General features: G+C 51.6%; 3 protein-coding genes across 3 annotated transcripts; 1 reads left to right on the forward strand and 2 right to left on the reverse strand.

Annotated features, from left to right (window-relative positions):
• Positions 1–917: 917 nt before the first annotated feature.
• SDHAF1 (succinate dehydrogenase complex assembly factor 1) lies at positions 918–1,274 on the forward strand (the record flags this gene model as incomplete). The annotated part of the gene is made up of 1 exon (XM_080704577.1): positions 918–1,274. The coding sequence occupies one exon, from the start codon at positions 918–920 to the stop codon at positions 1,272–1,274; it is 357 nt and encodes a 118-aa protein (XP_080560703.1).
• A 6,149-nt stretch (positions 1,275–7,423) lies between these two features.
• On the reverse strand, positions 7,424–11,106 carry SYNE4 (spectrin repeat containing nuclear envelope family member 4; the record flags this gene model as incomplete). Its single annotated transcript, XM_080703571.1, has 8 exons — positions 7,424–7,601; positions 7,691–7,749; positions 8,388–8,465; positions 9,204–9,452; positions 9,528–9,722; positions 9,915–10,058; positions 10,655–10,793; positions 10,979–11,106. 8 exons carry the CDS (start codon positions 11,104–11,106, stop codon positions 7,424–7,426), a joined length of 1,170 nt encoding a protein of 389 aa, XP_080559697.1.
• Positions 11,107–11,701: 595 nt separating this feature from the next.
• Positions 11,702–18,470, reverse strand: ALKBH6 (alkB homolog 6; the record flags this gene model as incomplete). Its single annotated transcript, XM_080703572.1, has 7 exons — positions 18,427–18,470; positions 17,441–17,517; positions 17,070–17,138; positions 14,755–14,815; positions 14,251–14,402; positions 13,911–14,027; positions 11,702–11,965 (listed from the first exon to the last, which is right to left on the reverse strand). The coding sequence occupies exons 2-7, from the start codon at positions 17,492–17,494 to the stop codon at positions 11,702–11,704; spliced, it is 717 nt and encodes a 238-aa protein (XP_080559698.1). The 5' UTR covers positions 17,495–17,517; positions 18,427–18,470.
• Positions 18,471–20,033: the final 1,563 nt, after the last annotated feature.

Here is a 20,033-nt window from a genome sequence, read left to right on the forward strand (position 1 = left end):
GAGAGAGAGAGAGAGAGAGACAGACAGACAGACAGACAGACAGACAGACACTGGGGATTGAACCCAGTGGTATTCTACTTTTTTAAGCAGGGTCTCACTAAGTTGCTGAGGGTCTCACTAAATTGCCCGAGGCTAGCCTGGAAGCTGAGTCTCCTGTCTCAGCTTCCCAAGTAGTAGGGTTGTAGGCATGAGCCACCACGCCCATCCGAAACGGGTTTCAAAACTAATGACAAAAACAAGCTGTAGCCAGCCGTGGTGGTGTACGCCCGCCATCCCAACTGCTTGTAAGGCTGGGGCAGGAGGATCGCTGGAGCCCAGGAATTGGAGACTGACACAGGAGGATCACGGTTTGCGGACAGCCTCAGCTACTTAGGCCCTATGCAACCCAGTAAGAACCTGTTTCAAAAGAAAGAATGGAAAATAGGGCTAGGGGTGCAGCTCAGAGGTAGAACGCCCCTGGGTTCCATCCCTGGTACCGCAAAAAATAAAAAATAAAAATAAAATAAAATAAATAAATAAATAAATAAAACTTGTGCCAGTCTTCTCCTCCCAGTGCCCCGTACCCTTGGGGACTCGAGGGTGCAAACTCCTCTCCTCCCGGAGATCCTTCTCCTCCCAAAACCCATGGGTGGTCAGGACGTCCTGTCCCCGCCTGAGTCCGAGCGCCCAGCCCTGGAGCCTGGATCCCCAGGACAGCCGCCGGCTCAAGGACAAGGATTCCCTTTGGGGTGTGCCCGGCGCCAGCGACTCCGCCCCCTCCTCCCAGGCCGCGTGACGTCGTGCGGAACAGCCAATCGGGCGTGGCGGCGGCGGGGCGGGGCGGCGCCTCGCGGGCCCGGGGCGGAAGCGGCCGCGGCGTGCCCTTGGGCCCCGGAGCGCGCGGCGGGCTGGGCTGCGCCCGGCGGCCAGTCGCCGCCATGAGCCGGCCCAGCCGCCTGCAGAGGCAGGTGTTGAGCCTGTACCGCGACCTGCTGCGCGCCGGGCGCGGGAAGCCGGGCGCCGAGGCGCGGGTGCGGGCCGAGTTCCGGCAGCACGCCAGCCTGCCTCGCTCCGACGTGCTGCGCATAGAATACCTGTACCGCCGCGGGCGGCGCCAGCTGCAGCTGCTGCGCTCGGGCCACGCCACCGCCATGGGTGCCTTCGTGCGCCCGCGGGGCCCGGCCGAGGAGCCTGGCGGCGGGGCGGCCCCCGAGACCCCGCCTAACGACAGCCAGGGGCCAGGGAGCCCTCACGACGGCCCCGGGGCAGCAGAGATCCCACCCGATGGACGGTGACCGGCAGAAGCGCTCTCGGTGCGCGCGCGGGGGGGGGGCGCCGCCTCACTGCCCCGAGGGTCCGGAGCCCCTTGGGTGGATGATGAGGCGTCTTTAGAGGCTAGCTCCACAGACTGAGGAAACAGAGACCCCTTCTGGCGACTTGGACCTAGAGAGCCCGAAATGGACGGTGAGAACTGCCCAGCTTTTCAGGATGCCTGGTGACAGTCAGACGCCCCCACCCCTTGAGTGCTTGGGGTGGCCTGGGGGCCGGACAGCCCCACGCTGAGATCTGCGTACTCCAAGTCATGGGAGCCGGGATGCATCCCCCTTGCCCGTGGACAGAGAGGCTGAGCCCCTTCTCTTCTGGAACACAGCTATCCCTGGCTTCCCAAGGAGACTACCTTTCCCTGTATTTAGTTCTGAGAAGAGCAGACTTTTTTGCCAAGGAGTTTGGGAAGACGCTCTGATGAACGGTGAGGAGCCTGGAATCCCTTTTGGAAAACGCGCCCCATTCATTGTGACAAACCGGAAGCCTAGGGGGTCTCTCACCCCAGCTGATCAACTGAAGACTTCCTAAGACTCCCTACTTAATGGTTCTGTGGGACAGCACTGTCTTCTGTGCCCTTTTCCCGTCATTACTGTTAACAAAGGGAATAAAAATGGGGATGTTTTTCTTCCCTGTTGATGGTCTTTTTTTTTTTTTCTTTTCAGAACTCGGAATTGAACCCAGAGGCATTCTACCCCTGAGCTACACCCCTAGCCCTATTTTTTATTCTTTATTTTGAAACAGGGCCCAAGTAGCTGAGTCTGGCTGTGAACCTGCGATCTTCCCTGTCTCAGCTTCCCAAGTACTGGGATTATAAGCATGCGCCACCACGCCTGGCTCCTTTTGGTGGTATTTGGGAATTTTTGAAGACCTACCCATGCTGGGGTCCAGCCTCAGCCAGTCCAGGGGCCTTGAAGGCACAATTGAAGAATGAGAGACGCTGTGCTTAGTAGAGGGAAGGCATCTCTTCCTGTGCCCTAGAATATAATTTATTTACACATGAATCTAACAAATTACAGCAAGCCACATCATATGCATTTTGTTTTTCGTTTAGTTTTTTAAAACAACATTATACATACATTGTTTTTCATTTAGTTTTTCATTAACCTGAATTCTACGTAGCAGGCACACCTCAAAGCCGCCTGTTTTTTCTGTTTTTTGTTTTTTATTAATTTGTAATGAGTTGACCTAAAAACTTACTATTAGTCTACATCATACATAATAAACTTTTAACTGAACTTATCCTCTCACCTATTAAGTGTTAGACTTAACTGTCTCCACTTCTATACTATTAATTTTGTCTGCTATTTTGACCACTAGGTATTCTATCAACTTATTTTGACCCAACTACCAAACCCACGCTGAACTTACTCTATTTCTCTAACATACAATGTTCTCACCTAATTTTTTATAATTCTATTAAATTGTTTACAAAAAGAATTCCTTTGTGCTTTTGTGAGCAGGCACCAAGGAGGTCCCTGCCTACCCAACCTCTGCAAGAATGGCAATGTCTTGATGTCAAGCCACTTTCCAGTAATATTAACCCTGCTTTCCATTCATCATACACTCCTGTATAGGAAAGTGGAGGATTGGTTGGAGGTGGAAAAGTATTCTGACTAGCACTAGCTCCCTGAGGAGGATATCACAGTTGACCCCTAACTTATAAGCAACATATGGAGGGCCTTGCACAGTAGATATAATTGGCCTAAAGTTAACTTTTCCTTTTATGGCTAAAACATTAAGTGAGTTAGGTGTTGTAAATAGAGGAGCAAAGAGCTCTTTTCTATGTAGCTTCTTGAAAGTTTCCCCATAGTCATATTCTTCTTAGTGCTATTCCTAGAACAAGTCTTAGGGCATTTTCCAGTCATATTCACATCAATTTTCTGATTATTACAAAACAGCGATCCCCATTCAAAGCAATTTTCAAATTTCATTATTATAACTAAAATCAAGAGGGATAATGGCTTCAGTTTGGCCAGTGTCTTCCAGCCCTGCGGAATTCTCTTCCCAGCTGCAACCCTGTCATTACAGCAGGAATGGCGCCACCTCTGCCATACCCACACACCCACAAAAGGAAGTAGGCCACTTGGGGAGGATGGAGCCCTCTTCCTCTCTGGGGCCCTCTAGATTGGCAAATTGGGCGAAGTATAGTTCTTTCTCTTGGGCAAATTCATGAAGGAGACCCATCCTAGCTTTACCCCTAAAACACCCCATTTGACCTCTTAATGGGGAGTAATGGGTCAGGAGAGGGAAACGTAGAGCTGAGGAGGCCTGGCTGTGACCCCTGAGGCAGCATCTCAGACTCTTCAGTGTTTCATAAACCTGAAATTTTCTTCTTCACACCTGGCTGAGGAGTTCAGCCTCAGCTGCGAGCTGGGAATTTTGTTATTAAGGCTTGGAGCAGGGTGTGAGATAGACTCACAGACCATAATCATACCCATCCACGTCCCTGTATAGACCCACCCAGGACATCCCCTAGAGTACCCGCAACCCTGAGCTATATTTGCACCACGTCAAGTAAGTGGAAAGCAGATGAATTCCTGCAGATGCAGACAGGAGCTCCTCAGGACAGGGCTCTTCAGGACAGAAGCCCAGACCTCGACTGAAGAGAGGGCAGGCACAAGAGAAACATGGTCACCGCCCTAATCCCAGTGGGGACCCCAGACACCCAAACAGATAAAAGTGGACTCAGTGTAAAGAGTTGTTTTTTCAGAAGGTAGTAATAGATTTCTGAGCAGGAGGATCAGGTGGGTTAAGGGCTAGTAGGGGCCAAGGGTAAAAATGCAGAGTCCCAGATGGGGCCTGGAGTGCCCCAGAGAGCAAGGCTGTAGCACTACTTGCTTGTGTCTAATTAGTCCTCACCTTGGGACCTTAGCCTTAGTTTTTTCATCAAGGAGCTAACCCTGGTTTTGTTGTTTGTTTGCAGTGTGGGAGATTGAGCCCAGGGCCTTGCACATGTCAAGCAAGTTCTTTACCGCTGAACTTCACCCCAGCTCCAAGTGACCCTGTTAATGCTACCCCCGGCTCCATTTCAGTCAAAGTCAAAATCCTGAAAGTTGCTAATGGGCTTCTATTATGTCTTCCAACCTTTTCTCCCACTCCTGGTTCCATGATCTTGAGCCCCAACAAGCTCCAGGATGGAGCTACCAGCAGTGCATGAGTTCCCACTGGGGCTGAGCATCCTGGACCAAGAAGGGAGGAGATCTTCACAGGCAGGGGTGTTACAGGGTTGCTAGGTAGGGAAGATGGGGAGGGACTGTCTGCTTTGAGAAGGAGACAGGCAGGTAAGAAGTGGTTAGGAATAACTAAAGAACTAGACTGCTGTGTTGGAATCCCAGTTCCTGCCGTTACTGATTGTATAATCATGGGCAAGTGATTTAACCGCTTGGTGCCTCTATGTCTCATCATTGAAATGGGTAGAGTAATAGTGCCTCCCTGCCAGGTGTGGTGATGCATGCCAGTAATCCCAGAATATGAGATGCTGGGACTGGATCACTGGTTTGAGACCAGCATATGCTAACTTAGCAAAGCCCTGTTTCACAATATAAAATAGGAGCCAGGCATGGTGGCGCATGCTTGTAATCCCAGCATTCGGGAGGCAGAGACTGGAGGAATGAGGTTCTCGGACAGCCTCAGCTACTTAGCGAGGCCCTTCGCAACTCAGTGAGACCCTGTTTCAAAAATAAAGACTAAGGCTGGGCGTGGTGGCGCACGCTTGTAATCCCTGCGCTTGGGAGGCTGAGACAAGAAGATTGCATGGGTTTGAAGCTAGCCTCGGCTACTTAGTGAGGCTTTTGGCAACTTAGTGAGACCCTGTTTCCAAATAAAATATTTTTTAAAAAAAGGTATGAGAGTATAGCCTGGAAGTAGAAAGCCTCTGGATTCCACCCCTAGTACCACCAAAAAAATAAAATAAAACAAAAAATAAAGACTACATAGGGAAAACATAGGGCCGGGGGTGTAGCTCGGAGGTAGAATGAATACACACACACACACACACACACACACACACACACACACACACACACACACACACACATATGGCTGAGGTTGTAGCTTGGGGGCAGAAGACCCCTGGGTTCAATTGCCAGTACAAAAAAAAAGTGCCTCCCTGTGTCTGTTATGATGATCCAGTGAAATTACATGTCACCATTCTGCCTCCTGGGATCACCTCCCAAATTGGCCTCTCCATCTGAGTCCAGGGCTCAACATGAGTTGGGTAAAGCACAGGCATGCAGCTGATGCTTGGGGGCTGGCTGCTGTTCTGTTCTTTCCCTCTGCCAAGGCCCACAGTCAACACTTCTCAACCCCTTTTCCTAAGTAAATTGTTAAAAAAAATATATATATATATACAGCAAGCCAGGCATGGTGGCGCACACTTGTATCCCCAGCATTTGGGAGGCTGAGACAGGAGGATCGCGCAGGTTCAAAGCCAGCCTCAGCTACTTAGTGAGGCTCTCAGCAACCTAGTAAGACTCTTTTTCCAAAAAATAAAATCAGTCTGGGTATGTAGCTTGGAGGTAGAATGCCTCCAGGTTCAATTCCCATTACCACAAGAAAAAGAATTAAAAAAAAAAAATAGGGTTGGGGGTGTGTCTCAGAGGTGAAATGCCCCTGAGTTCAATCCCCAGTACTGGAAAAAAAAAAAAAAATAGAAGAAAAGCCAGGTGTACATGCTTATAATCCCAGTACTTGGGAGGCTGAAATAGGAGGATTACATATTCATGGCCAGACTCAGCAACTTAGCAAGGCTCTCCACATTTTAACCCCTGTTTCTAAAAAATAAATATGTAAAAAATAGGTCTGGGGATATAGCTCAGAGGTAGAATGCTCCTGGGTTCAATTCCTAGTACCACAGAAAACAAAACAAAATGAGAAGTAAGAGAGATACATTATTTGAGTCCCTGGACCTACCTATGCCTGAAGTCCTCAACTCAGTTACCTATAAAAATAAACTCCAAGCCGGGAGTGGTGGCGCACGCTTGTAATCCCTGCACTTGGGAGGCTGAGACAGGAGGATCGTGCAGGTTCAAAGCCAGCCTCAGCTACTTAGTGAGGCTCTCAGCAACTTAGTTTCCAAATAAAGTATTAAAAATAGGTCTGGGAGTATAGCCTGGAGGTAGAAAGCCTCTGGGTTCCACCCCCAGTACCACCAAAACAATAAACAAACAAACAAACAAACAAACTCTGATTTCTGTTTAAAGTCAGTAAAGGCTGGGCTTTAGTCACTTGGTCTATGCGAGGCTCTGGCTGGTGACACCCTGGTTCAGTGGGCCCACGTCATTTGGTAGTTGTGAGAATTCAAGGAGAGGGGATCCGTGTTTAGTGTACACCTGATCAGAGGGTTCATGCCTCTGTTTTTGAGTCTGATTCTGTTCCCACCTCTTTTCCCTATACCTTAAGTTTGAGGAGAACGAACTCCAGGACTGGACCCTAGGATTTAGCCTAGTGTCAAGAACGCAGGAAAAGGGCCTCTCACAGTCCTGGGCTAGTGGTGGCCCAGCAGGATGGCCCTCATTAGAATGTCTGAACAGAGCTCCTGTTTGGATGCAAGTCGGTGCTATAGTGGTTGCCACTGGTGGGTCCCCCAGTCAACGGCTCCCTTCCTCTACCTGCCTGCAGCTTCCTGGGGGCAAGCACCTGTGCTTCTTTGCCTGAGGGAAAGACCTTCCCAGCAGCACAGGCCGAAAGTGCTGGGGAGTCCCTGTCTCCAGGTGAGCCTCACAGTGAGAGATGGAAGCTAGTATATAAAGGCCATGGCTCCAAGAGTGTTCCACCTGAATTCCCAGCGGGCCCTAGCAGGATGGTGTCTCAGGTACCCACAGCAGCAACCAGTTCAATCACTCCCCCAGGGTTGGCCTTCTCCCTTCCCTGGCTCATGTCCTCAATCCTTCCTCCCACTTTCCCTAGAATCACCTCCCAAATCAATTCCTTTTGCTTGAATCTTTGTGTTGGGATCTGGGGGAACCCAACCCAAGAGGGGCCCATCCAGTTCTGTGCTCTGTGCTCAAGACAAAGAGGTATGTGGTTGCCCTGGTATGTCAGGGCTGCCTCCCTGTGTGCCAAACAGCCTCACACATTCTTTGACACCAACTATTTATTGCACATGTCTGGGTTGTACTCAGAGTGGGGGGAGGCCATTGACGTAGGTGAGCGCCAGGTAGGACCTCCTGGCTAGTTGGGTGTGAGAGCAGCAGGCGCCCCCTGACATGGGCAGGAACAACATGGCACCCACCAGGAGTAGGAATAGGAGGATAAGGAGGAAGGTCAGGGGCCACCTGGATGCAGGAGCAAAGTGCCTGAGAAGGAAAACACAGGTTAAATGTCTGGTGGGCTGCCCCCAGGAGCCCGTCTCCTGCACCCACAGGTCCACCTTCAAGTGTCTCACCCACGGTCCACTTCCAGCATCACATCCTGGAAACTGGGAGATGCTTGCCTCCTCTTGTCCTGCGGGCAGCCAGCAGCCAGAAGCAGAATGGATAGAAAGGACACTTATCACGGCCTTTCCCTTACTGCTACAGACTTAAAAGGCTAGTCTGTGTCCCCTCCTTTCCTGGTACCCCTCTAGCCCCAGGGCCCAGTGTGGACTGAAACTATCTCCACATGCAGTGGAGGTCTGACTGTGCTGTCCACTATGCAATCCGATTCCTTTTCCTCAACAGTGGCTCAATTAGGGAGGAAGGGTGATCATGCCTCCCCACTCTTAGATTTTCAGGTTCAAGTGAAGCTGACCTCCTCTTCCACTTTGATAATTGGGCATGTGACCCAGACGTGGCCAATCAGAGCACTCTGGTCCCATGACTCTAGCCAGGTGGCCCTTGCGACCTTGGTGCTGCAGTCTCCTGCCCCTGTGCTGGGTAAACAGGTGGGAAGTGGGCGTGTAGCAGCTACAGCAGCCACTTTGCTAAGATGGAAGCCACGTTAGGGCAGCAGAGCCCAAGAGAGGGAGGGACTCATCCCTGGCAGCACTTGAGGTCCTGAATTCAGCAAAACCTGGACTTTACAGTTGCAGTTGTGTGTTTTGGGGTTTCTGTCACTTGCCATCAAGGCCCCCAAGTGCTACACCTGGCTGAAGACCAGCTCACCTGAGGCTTCTGGAGCAGGGAGCATTTTTGGTGACCTGCTAAGTGTTTCCGGTGGCTGAGCTCCAGTGCAAGCATGTCCTATGGGGGGAGAGGGGTATGTGGTTCTTGGAAATGTCAACAAAGAATACCATAGCTGGGGAAGGGTCTGGAAAGAGGAGTGTCATAGGAATGAAATTCTGGGGGAACAAAGCGATAGCACAGAAAAGAAAGAAGCAGAGCCACAGAAACCAAGAGGGGAGGGACATTATTTATTTATTCACTCAACAAATATTTGATGAGTATCTATTACATGCCAGACACAGTTCTAGGAACCGGGGACAGAGTGGGGATGGAAATAGTCCTAGCCCCCGTGGAGCTTATATGCTAGCGGGAGAGGCCAAAAGGGAGTAAATAAATACATAATGTCACTCTGTGGGCACTACAGCAGGAAGATGAGAAGTGCTAATGGGGCCAGGGGAGGCCTCTGAGGCGGGGACCCATGAGGAGGGACAGTGAAGTCAGGAGGCGAGCTGGGCGCGCGGGGCTTCGGGTGGAGACGCTGGTGTGTGTGCAGAAGGGCAGCGGGGCGGCTGTGGTGCAAAAGGTGAGGGGCGGAGAGAGAGGAAACAGACTAAGGCCGAGAGGGACAGATGGGAAGGAGGGAGAGGGAGCTCCAGGGATTCACAGGGCCAGACGCTGCTGGTGGGGGCAATAGACCATGGAGACACTGAGAGGGATAGAGGAGGAGATGGAGCACCGGCAAGAAGACACACAGACACCCTGTGGGGTGCCTGTCTGAACGGGAAGGGGGGGGGGCTCAAGAGGGACTGCTCTTACCTCAAGGCCCTGTCCCCGGCCCTGAGCACCCCTGTGGCCACATAGCTCACAAGGAGCCCCAGATGTTTGAACTGTCCTCTTCCTCAAGGGTCCAAGCCCCCCAACGTCCCCTGCTGGGTCCCACTCCAGCTCCGCAGGAGTGGGGAGGTTACTGGATGCCCATGGCCCCCAGACCCCATCAGGTCCTGGCCCATCTGAGTCCCCCTCGACCTCCAAGTCCTGGTCCAGCGTATTGGCCTTCTCGAACACCTGGGTTGGAGGACAGCGGTCAAGGGAGTTGAGGGATTGGGACCTGGGCCAGGGACCCCCCAGGGCAGGCCATACCAGGCTGTAGCTGGCCAGCTGGGCCTGCAGCTGCCAGAGCCGCCGGAAGATGGTGTCTCGGTGGGCCCCAAGGGCCCTCAGGATCTGCTTCAGAGATGCCCAAGCCCTGGGCTGGCTCCGCTGTGCCAGCCCCTCACCAAACGCCAGCAGTGCATCCACACGCTCAGCTGCCCCACGCAGTTCTGCCTGCAGGGCCTGGGACACATTGTTGGACATCATGCCACACATACACCAGAAAGACCAGAGATCCAAGACCCGGGGTTACCCCCTCCCCTATTCCTCTCCAGAGACCTGGAACATGTAACAAACTCATATCCCACCTGAGAAAATTGGTACCCACTCCTGAGACCCACCCGCCCTCCTGCATCCTGGCCCCCCACTGCCCACCTGTAGCTGGACCATCCCACGCTGGGCCAGTGTCCAGGGCCCAAGGCCTTGCTCCAGGTCCTGTAGCTGGAGGCCCAGCCCCAGCAGGCAAAGGTGCAGGCTATCCTGCTCAGCCTCCAAAACCTCCAGGCCAGAGCCAAGGTGCTGGGGAACATGGAGGGCTGGGTCAGACCCAGGGGCCAGTGCATGCCCATCATCAACCCTTCTGCAGGCTGCTGCCTTCCAGATTCTTCTTGAAACTTAGATATGTGGGGCATCGGAGTCTGGATAGGAAGGGGGTGATGGAGCTGGGTACCTCTGAGGAGAACAGCACTGCACCAGAGCTAATGAGGAAATGCTACTTCCCTAGTTGGAAAAATAATGAAATGATTTCTTTTTTGGTACTGGGAATTGAACCCAGGGGCACTGTGCCTCCGAGCTACACCCCTAGCTCTATTTTTTTTTCCTTTATTTTGAAACAGGGCTCACTAAGTTGTCGAAGGCCTAAGTAGCTGAGGCTGGCTATGAACCCAGATCCTTCTGTCTCAGCCTCCCAAGTACTGGAATTACAAGCATAGGCCACCATGCCCAGCAATATTGAAAAACTTTTATACTGATTGGTAAAGAAACATTTTCTAAGGTGTCCCTCCCTCTCCTCACCTATGTCGCACACCTTTCTGGAATCATCCCCACTCCCAGGGTGAATGCCAGATTCTGGGGGTCAGAGGACTGACACAAGGGGTCCGGTCACCTTGGCTCACCTCATGGTGTTTGCTTCCAGCTGGGTCATCATGTGAAGAGGGTGATGATGTTCTTGGAAGACTGGTAGTTGGCTCAGTGCCCCTCAGCCCACCCTGGACCTGGTCAGGGGTGCCCAAGGAGTCCTGGGCCTGCTCTGGCCTGGGAAGCAGGGGATGTTGACAGACCCCCGGGTAAGTGACTGTGCCTCGTTTCCCACCCACCTGAACCCCATCTACCTCTCCTTTGTCCCCAGGCGATCATAACCACCGCACCTCCTACCCTCAAATGGCCCCCACCAATCTCCCCATGGTCTGTGACCAAGTTATAAAAGCCCCAGCCCCCACCTGATTGTCTCCTCTCCGGAAGCAGGGCAGATGGTGTATCCAGAAATGTCTGGCTCCCTAGGGGCTCCTGGGGGGTGGTTGAAGGGTTCTGAGGAGAATCTAGGGCCCAAAGGTGGGGACTGAGCCATAGCTGGGGCTGGGGGGTGGAAAGTCAGGTGCAGGCACCATTAAGAGCCCTTTCCCTAGCCAATGGTGCCCTCCCAGACCTCCTCAGCAAGACTGACTCAGACCTTAGGCAGCCAGAGGCCCAGGGCTAGGCCTGGCTCCACCCCTTCCCACAGGAACCTGGACCCAAGTAACTCAATGCCCAGCTCAGGTGACAGTGGAACCAATTAACTCCTTCCTGGCCAAACCAGTAGCTCAATCTCCTGCAACATGGTTTTCACCACTCTCAAGGAGGTTAAATTTAGAAACACTCCCTTACCCTCAAGAGCCTTGGATTCTGTCCCCCTCAGTAACCCATGTCTGACCTCCAGGGCCTAACCCATCCAATGTCCCAGGTGCAGTGCCCCTCAGGAACCCAAGCCTCTGCCTGCCCCCCACACACACACACACAATAAAAACATCTAAAACCAAGGAAAGATGTTTATGGTTTATCTGGAATGGGGTTTTCTCCCATGGTTCCATTATGAGATAACCCTGAGGAGCTGCCTCTGCCTCCAGGTTCCAAGGTCACAGAGTCCCAACAGACCTGGAGGGCTGGAGCCTGGAATCCGAGAGGGGTCACCTGCTGAGCAGGAGGCCAGCACGCAGAACGCGGGGCACACGACGGATGGTCAGTGAGACTCGAGTGCCCCGCACCAGGCGGGCTCCCGGCAGCGCTGTCCGGCAGGCTGCGGCATTTGGGGGAAGAGAGGTGACGTCCAGCGTGTCTACGTCCGTGGCTGCGATGCCGTGGAGGAAGCGTGTGTAGGCAGTGCCACGGAGCACCAGCAGGCTGCGAGGTTCCAGGAGCAGGGAGGTGGTGGGCTGGGGTGGCGGCCGGGGCTGCGGGGCGAGTTGATGGTCAGGGTTGGAAGTGGGTGAAAATCATGCTTCAGGGGGCAGGGGCCAAGGGCCAGTGAGTCTCAGGGACAAAGGCTGAGGATAAACGTCCCCTGGGGGATGGAGGCTTTGGTGACTGAGGAGTGAAAATCTGTGGGTGCCTGGTTCAGAGCTCCTGGGGTGGGAAGGCGGGGCTAGAGGTCAGCAGTTCCTCCAGAGGGGGCCTCAAAGAGTCAGCAGGCTGTGGGCACTGCAGCTGGGATCTTCCAGGGGCAGGGACACAGATAAGCAGTCCCCAGGACACCAGGGCAGAGCTGAGCTAGGGGGGAAATGTCGAGTGCCGACAGTGAGGCACAAGTGAGAGGGGTGGGGCATCGGAGGACATCCGAGGACACTGGCAGTAGATGTGTCAGTGTCTAGGAGCATTAGGGTTGAAGGGGAAGCCTGGAGGAGCAGCTGATCAGTGTCCAGGGACATTTCTGTGAACATTGGGATGTCAAATATATCTCATAAGCTAGTGTGGTAGCACACACCTGTAATCCCAGTACTTGGGAGGCTGAGACAGGAGGATCACTGGTTCGTGGTTAGCCTCAGCACCTCGTGAGGCCCTCCACAACTTAGTGAGACCTTGTTTCAAAATAAAAAATAAAAACAGGGCTGGGGCCAGGCGTGGTGGCACACGCTTGTAATCCCCGCGCTTGGGAGGCAGAGACAGGAGGATCGCACAGGTTCAAAGCCAGCCTTGCTGGCTTAAGAGACCCTATTTCCAAATAAAAATATAAAATAGGTCTGGGAGTATAGCCCGGAGGTAGAAGGGTTTCCAGGAATCCCAGTACCACCAAAAACAAACCAGAAAACAAAACAAAAAAATAATACAGGGCTGGGGGTGTAGCTCGGGAGTAGAACACCATTAGGTTCAATCCCCAATACCTAAAACAATAAATATAAAAAGTAGTAAAAAATAAAAAAACAATAGGGCTGAGGGTTACAAGTGTGCACCGGGCATGGTGGCGCACGCTTGTAATCCTACTACTTGGGAGGCTGAGACAGGAGGATCACAGGTTCAAAGCCAATCTCAGCAAGCAGTGAGCTGCTCAACAACTTAGCCTTAGGGAGATCTTGTTTCAAAATAAAAATAAATTGAGGTTGGGGGGCTGTGATTGGAAGGTAGAATGCCTCTGGGTTCTATCCCCAGTACCCACAAATAAATAAATAAAATAGGGCTGAGGTATAGCTTAGAGGAGCTGGTGCTGACAGGACATGGGGCAGAGAGCTGAGTAGAGTCCTGTGATGAGAGACAAGGAGAATTTGGGAGCAGTTATATTACTAGAATGGCAGATACCAGTGTTGGGGTGCCCTGTACAGTGGGCAGAAAGGGCATCTGGGGGGATATTTGCACAATCACAAGTGATGGACAACAGGGTTTCTGAGATTAAGAATGTCTTTTAGGCCAGGTGTGGGGGCACAGGCCTATAATCTCACTACTTGGGAGGCTGAGACAGGAGGATCGCAGGTTCAAGGCCAGCTGCAGCAACTAGTGAGATCATTTCAAAACAAAACATAAAAGGACTGGGGGTGTATTTTAGAGGTAGAATGCCCATGGGTTCAGTCCCAGTACCAAGCATACACACAAAAACATGACTTTCAGAGCACTGGGGAATCCCTGCATGGGGTATATGTGAACTTTGGTTTGTTAGAACAATGAGTATAGCATAGGATCAGGGGGACAGGAGAGTAACAGGGGCATCCACTCAGCAGAAATGGGGTATCTGGATAGTATGGCAGATGGGCTGGGTGTCTGAGAGAAAGTGGGCATACCCCATGAGAGGAAAGTGAAGGTGCCTGGGAAGGTGTCAGGAGCACCACGAAAGCAGGTAGGATGCGGTCACCATGAAGATGTGGGATGTACACATGCCCTGCACGCTTGGAGCAGCGTCTTGGGGCTCACCTGTTCTGCAGGGTCATCATCTTCTGGCTGCCGTGGCTCGTAAAAGTCCAAGATGGTGTGGGAGCCCAGGCTGATGGTGCTGACAGTCGGGTAGTACAGTGGTCCATCCTCATGGGGCTAGGGAGTGTGCACCAGGGCTGGGCACAGCAGGGGCCCATCCCCCCAACACCCTCTGGGTCACTGTGGGGCTCCCAAGCTGGGCAGAGAGGTGAGTGCCTGAGAGGGGTAGGTGGCTTCTCCATTACGTGAGGGTGGATAAATGCAGTGCCATGCCCCATGGTGGCTCAAGGTCTAGGGGAGGGTTACTACTATAGGGATTGGGGTGAGGGTATGTGATTACCATAATGCCCTCCCCTGGCAGATACTGGTTCACGAGGACATGGTTAGCTGGGAGACCCCCAAAAAGGCTGAGGTCAGACACTTTGTCCACGTAGCGCTGGAGCCACAGGGGCAGTCGTTCAGGAACCATCCCCCGGGGATGGGGGAGCCCACCTGAGGAGAACAATGGGGTCCAAGGTCCAAACCAAGGAACCCTAGCTAGTATCTGGAGCCCTCATCAGGGACATCCTGGTGGTAGGAAGCACCCTGACCCCCTGAAGGACCCCTGACCCTCTGGAGATCACCACTGGGCCCTTCAAAGGTTTTCGTGCTGGACCGTGCAAGATATCCCCAACTCATCAGGAAATCCCAAACCCTGTAGGACCCCCACAGACTCCTCAAAATCCTTTTGGCCCTTGGGACCCTTTAAACACTCAGGGATACCCCCATGTCTTAAGACTGTTGAACCTGAACCCCTTGCCCAGCACATATTCCAGAATCACCCATGCCTCTTAGGGACACTTACCCCAGTTCTGCAGTTTCCTCCCAGACAGCTGGGTCCACTTTGGCTTTGGGGCATTGAAAACCTATGAGGGGGGAAGGGGTCATTCTATATTTTTTTTTATTATTATTATTATTATTATTATTATTATTATTAATGGTACTGGCGATCATACCTAGGGGTGCTCTACTGAGCTATAGCCCCTGACCTTTATTTTTTTTTTTTGCGATAGTAGGGCTTGAACCAGTTCTACCTCTGAGCTATAGCCCTAGCCCCCCACCCCTTATTTTTGCGGTACTGGGGATGGAACCTAGGGGCATTCTACCTCCAAGCTACATCCAAAGGGCCTCACAAAGTAGCTGAGGCTGTCCACGAAACAGGATTCTCCTGTCTCATCCTCTCAAATGCTGAGATTAAAAGCGTGTGTCACCACGCCTGGCTCCTATTCCCATTTTTAATTCTTTATTTTGAAACAGGGTCTTACTAAGTTGCAGAGGGCCTAAGTAGCTGAGGCTTGCAGTGAACACATCCTTTCTCAACCTCCCAAGTACTACAAGCATGCACCACCATTTCTGGCTCCCTAGACCAGTTTTTATTTTATATTTTGAAATAGGGTCTTACTAAATTGCTAAATCTGTGCCAGGCATATCCCAGAGCGTGTGCGTGTGTGCGTGTGTATGGTGCTAAGGACTGAACTCAGGGGCATTCTACTTCCAAATTTCACCCCAACCTTTTTTATTTGGAAACAGGGTCTCGCTAAGTTGCTAAGTCTGACTTCAAACCTCCAATTCTTCTTTCTCAAGTACTGGGAAAGTACTTCTTTCTCAAGCTTCCTAAGTACTGGGATTACAGGCAGGTACCACCATACCTGGCTTATTCCAGAGCTTTACAAATTCTTCTTTCCCCAAACCTGAAGGATAGAATACATGGAGGCTGGATATGATGGTACATACCTGTAATCTCAGTACTTAAGAGGCTGAGACAGGAGGACTGCAGGTACTAGGTCAGCCCCAGCAACTTAGTGAGACCCTGCTTCAAAAAAAAAAAAGGGTTAGGGGTGTAGCTCCAGAGGTAAAATGCCCTTGGATTTGATTCCCAATACTTAAAAGAGAAAGAAAGAGGAATAGGATAGAATAGAATAGAATAGAGTAGAATAGAATAGAATAGCATATGGAGCCAAATGTGGTGATGCATGCCTGTAATCCCAGTCCTTGGGAGGCTAAAATAGGAGGATTGCAGGTTCGAGGCCAGCCTAAGAAATTTAGCAAGACCTTGATTCAAAATAAAAAGTAAGAAGAGTTGGAGCCAGGTGTGGTGGTATACGCCTATAATTCCAGTACTTGGGAGGCTGAGACACAGGAGGACTGCAGGTAGGAAGATTTGGGGGGTCCTGTAATTAGCACTTCCAGGACTGTTTTGGTGTTTATACATTGGGGATGACAGTGGGATGGTTAAAGTGGGTCTCTTCTTGAGGGGTAAGAACAAGGGTCTTTGTTAATGGAGCTTCTGATGGGGGACTGGAGTGTAAGGGTTTCCAGATGACCACAGGGTCATGACACAGGAACTGATATTAAATGGGATAGTGACATGGTCTGTTATTCTGGAGGTGTGACCTATGTTTATTTCAAGGAGAATGGAGAGGGTTTAGCTCAGAGGTAGAATGCCTCTGGGTTCAATCCTTAATGCAAAACAACAACAAAAAAATTACACACACACACACACACACACACACACACACACACACAAATAAAAATAAAAAGGGGCTGTGGATAGAATGCTCCTGATTTCCTAAGAGTCTGTATCTATGCTGAGCTATCTTAGCACAGGACAGAGTGTACTCTGGAGCATTCTGATTCCTGGGCTATCTTAACACAGAAATCTGAACACTAAATTCTTCATTCTCCATCTCATGGATCTGATTGGGCTATCTCAGTCTATGACCTCCTTCAAGATAATGGGATTGGGCTATATCAACACAGGTTGTATGAGTTTTTAATTTCCATGGTCCTGAAACTCTGGGATTGCACTGGGCTATTTCTGCAAAATGCCTCTGATCTCAATAACATCCTTGTTTTGGAAGCTGGAGTAGGCGATCTCAGGAAGATTGAGTTGATAATAACCACCTCTTCTAACAATAAGGCTAGTTTTGCCTAAGCCTCCTAGAAAAATGCTCTTTCTGACAGGTCCTGGCAATTCCCAAGAGAGGAACGGGGAGGGTGCTATGTGGCACCTTCCTTTCTGTCAGTCTTTACTAGTCTTGGAGGCTCTCATGCAGGGGATGGGGGTTGGAAAGAACATAAGAAGAGGGGAAATAAAGGCTACAAAGACATTGTGGTCACCTGTCGAAGCAAATACTCCTCTTCTTCCTTAGAGATGAAGTCAGGGACATAGTAGATTACAGGCGGTGCCTATGATGAAGAGATTCCCCTGAATATGTGATCCTTCAACCCACACAGAGGCCCTATCATCGTTGAGCAGCCTCTCCCTCTGGAGAGAGGCTCAGGATGTCCTCAGACAGCTCAGGGTCTGAAGTCGGGGGACCAATGCCCCTTCTGGGCAGGGTTAGGGTGGGGCTGGACACTGGGGGTAAAAATTAATTTGGAAGGAGTGGGTAGTCCCAAGTCACAGACCCAGGAATCGCCTGCCTATCCTGCCCCACCTCCCACCCTCTAGCTCCACCTTTACCCTCTGCACCCCCAGTCCCAACAACCTGCTCCACTCTGAATGATTCCAAGGCTGGAACCGTGACGTCCTGCTCCTCCATCAACACCAACTCCTTGCCCAGTCCTGTGGGGAAGGGAGGACATGCTGAAGTTCCTAAGACTCCCCACTCTCAGCCTGGAAACCAGCCTTTCCCCTCCCTGCCATCACCAGCCAGGGCCTTACCTCGGCCCTCCTTGAAGACTCATTCCGTCTCTAAAACCCGAGTCTTTAGTATCTCACACAATTGCCCCAGTCTCCCATCTGGACACAATGAACACCCAGCACACTCCACAAAATTCCGTCCACCGAGGGCCCATCAAACTATGTATTTGCCCTCTGATAAGAAAACATTCTCTGACTCCTTCCTCAAAAGCTCCCCCATGGCTGCATCCTAGAGTTCCTTTAATACCTTAGTTTGAGCCTGGTGTGGTAGTACACGCCTGTAACCCCAGTACTTGGGAGGCTGAGACATGAGGATCAAAGATTCAAGGATAATCTCAGCAAAAAGTGAGACTCTCATCAACCTAGTGAGACCCTGTTTCAACATAAAAAATAAAATAAAATGGAGCTGGGGTGTACCTCGGAGGTAGCATGCCCTTGGGTTCAATCTCCAGTGCCACAAAAAATAAATACCTTAGTCTGACCCTAATTCAGATCTGCGACGATGAGTGCAGCTCTCCCAGAGCCCATCGTCCCTCCTCCAGCCTCAGCCCTTTCAGATTCTCCATTCTGAATACCCTGTGCCTCCAATCTGAACCTCCTCAGATTCTTAGCCTCCTCGGACTCTTCACTCTGGTCCTCCTCAGATTCCCTTCCCGAGAGCCCCTTCACTCCAGCACCGTTGGACCTGAGCCTGAGTCCTCTCCAACCTCCTTCCCTCCGCGCCCCTCAGACCCCAGACTGTCTTCTCAGACTCTCACTCTGAGCTTCCCCGGATCCCCACTCTTCGCCCCCTTTTGGATACCATCTCTGTTTGCGGCCCCCAAAACTGACCGTCCACTAGCGTCCCCTCCAATTTTCAGATTTAACATCCTCATCCCCCTCCCAGCCACTTCCGCCCCACATTACTGACGCCAGAGTCCTCAGACCAATGGGAACTCTCAGAGGCCTTAAGGGTCCACCTTTAAGCCAATCCACGCGCTCACTCAGTCTTCGCCCGCCCCTAGCCCGCGCTCAGGGATAGGCAGCGCCTCCTGGCTTCCGAGCCACTAGGAAGCCAGTGGAGGAAGGGCTTCGCTTGACGCCGACCAATCAGAATTCCAGAACCCAACCGGTCCACGCTGCAGCGTGGGGCTCGGAGGAATGCGCAGCCCTCGTGGCCACAGGAAGGAAATGTGAGGAACTGTTACCGCAGGCTAGGCTATCCAACGCCCATGCCTTTGAGAGGCGAATTTAAAGAGAGGCCATTCTCTCCAATCCTCTTTCTTCAAGGGTACAGAGAGAGTTGTAACCCCCCAAACAATGACCTGATACAGAGTGGCCATAGAAACTTCTTTATTGAAGAGGATAGGGGTCATGCTGAGTTGGGGGACATGCAGTGAAGGGGCAGTCGTGAGCTGTCCTTGGTGGTCAGGGCCCCAGGTCCATCTTGGACCTGTGGGGCCTTTCAGGTTCTCCCTCAGGCTGTTGGTCTGGCCCAAGTGCTCTGAGGTCCTTTGGGGCCAGTGACTCAGTTTTGGTGTCTTGGACCTGTGACCAGAAGGTAGATTGAAATGGGGACTCCAAGACTTGGAATCCCCCAGGGCCTTGGCGGCCCTCCACGTCTTAGAAATGGAGGCCTTGTGATTTGGGTTTCTCTTGGGGTTGGGGCTTGCTGAATTTGGGTTTCTTGAGATCCGTGGACTTAGGGTATAGAAGTCTTCTAGTCTCCAGAGATGGGCACTCCTGTTTGGGGTCTCTTGGTGCCTGTGATTGAGCTTGCAGTGTCTTGGGAACCTGGAATGTGTATCTGGACTGCAGTCTCTTTCATGCCAGGCACAAGGACCTCATGATTGCGGTTTCTTGGGGGTTGGGGATTGGGTTTTTAAATTTGGGATTCCCTGGGAATTTGGGGATTTCATGATTTAGGGTCTTGGGAGTTATAAACTTGGGAGTTTTCTAGGGGCTGTAGGAATTGGGGTAACATGAGATTTTGGGGGCATGTATACTCTGGTATGTGGGATCTCCAGAATCCCAGAATGGGGTCTTCAAATTTTGGGTTCCCCCAAAAGGGGAAGTCATCACTTAAAAATAGAGAATTTGGGGGGAGCCTGGCCAGCACAGGGGCTGTGGGCCATGGGGGGTGGGCTTCATACAAGGCACTGGGGGTTTCTTGAGGGTGCAGAGGGTAGGAAGACTTGGGGGGTCCTGTAATTAGCACTTCCAGGACTGTTTTGGTGTTTATAAATTGGGTATGACAGTGGGCTGGTTGAGGAGTAAGAACAAGGGTATTTGTTAATGGAGTCTCTAATGGAGGACTGGAGTGTAAGGACTTCCAGATGACCGTAGAGTCATGACACCTTGCAGGGATTGATGTTAAATGGGGAAGTGACATGGTCTGTTATTCTGGAGGCGTGACCTATGTTTATTTCAAGGAGAATGGAGGGAAAGGGGTCTCTGTT

This window comes from Muscardinus avellanarius (assembly GCF_963383645.1).
Source record: "Muscardinus avellanarius genome assembly, chromosome: 10".
Lineage (NCBI taxonomy): Eukaryota > Metazoa > Chordata > Mammalia > Rodentia > Gliridae > Muscardinus > Muscardinus avellanarius.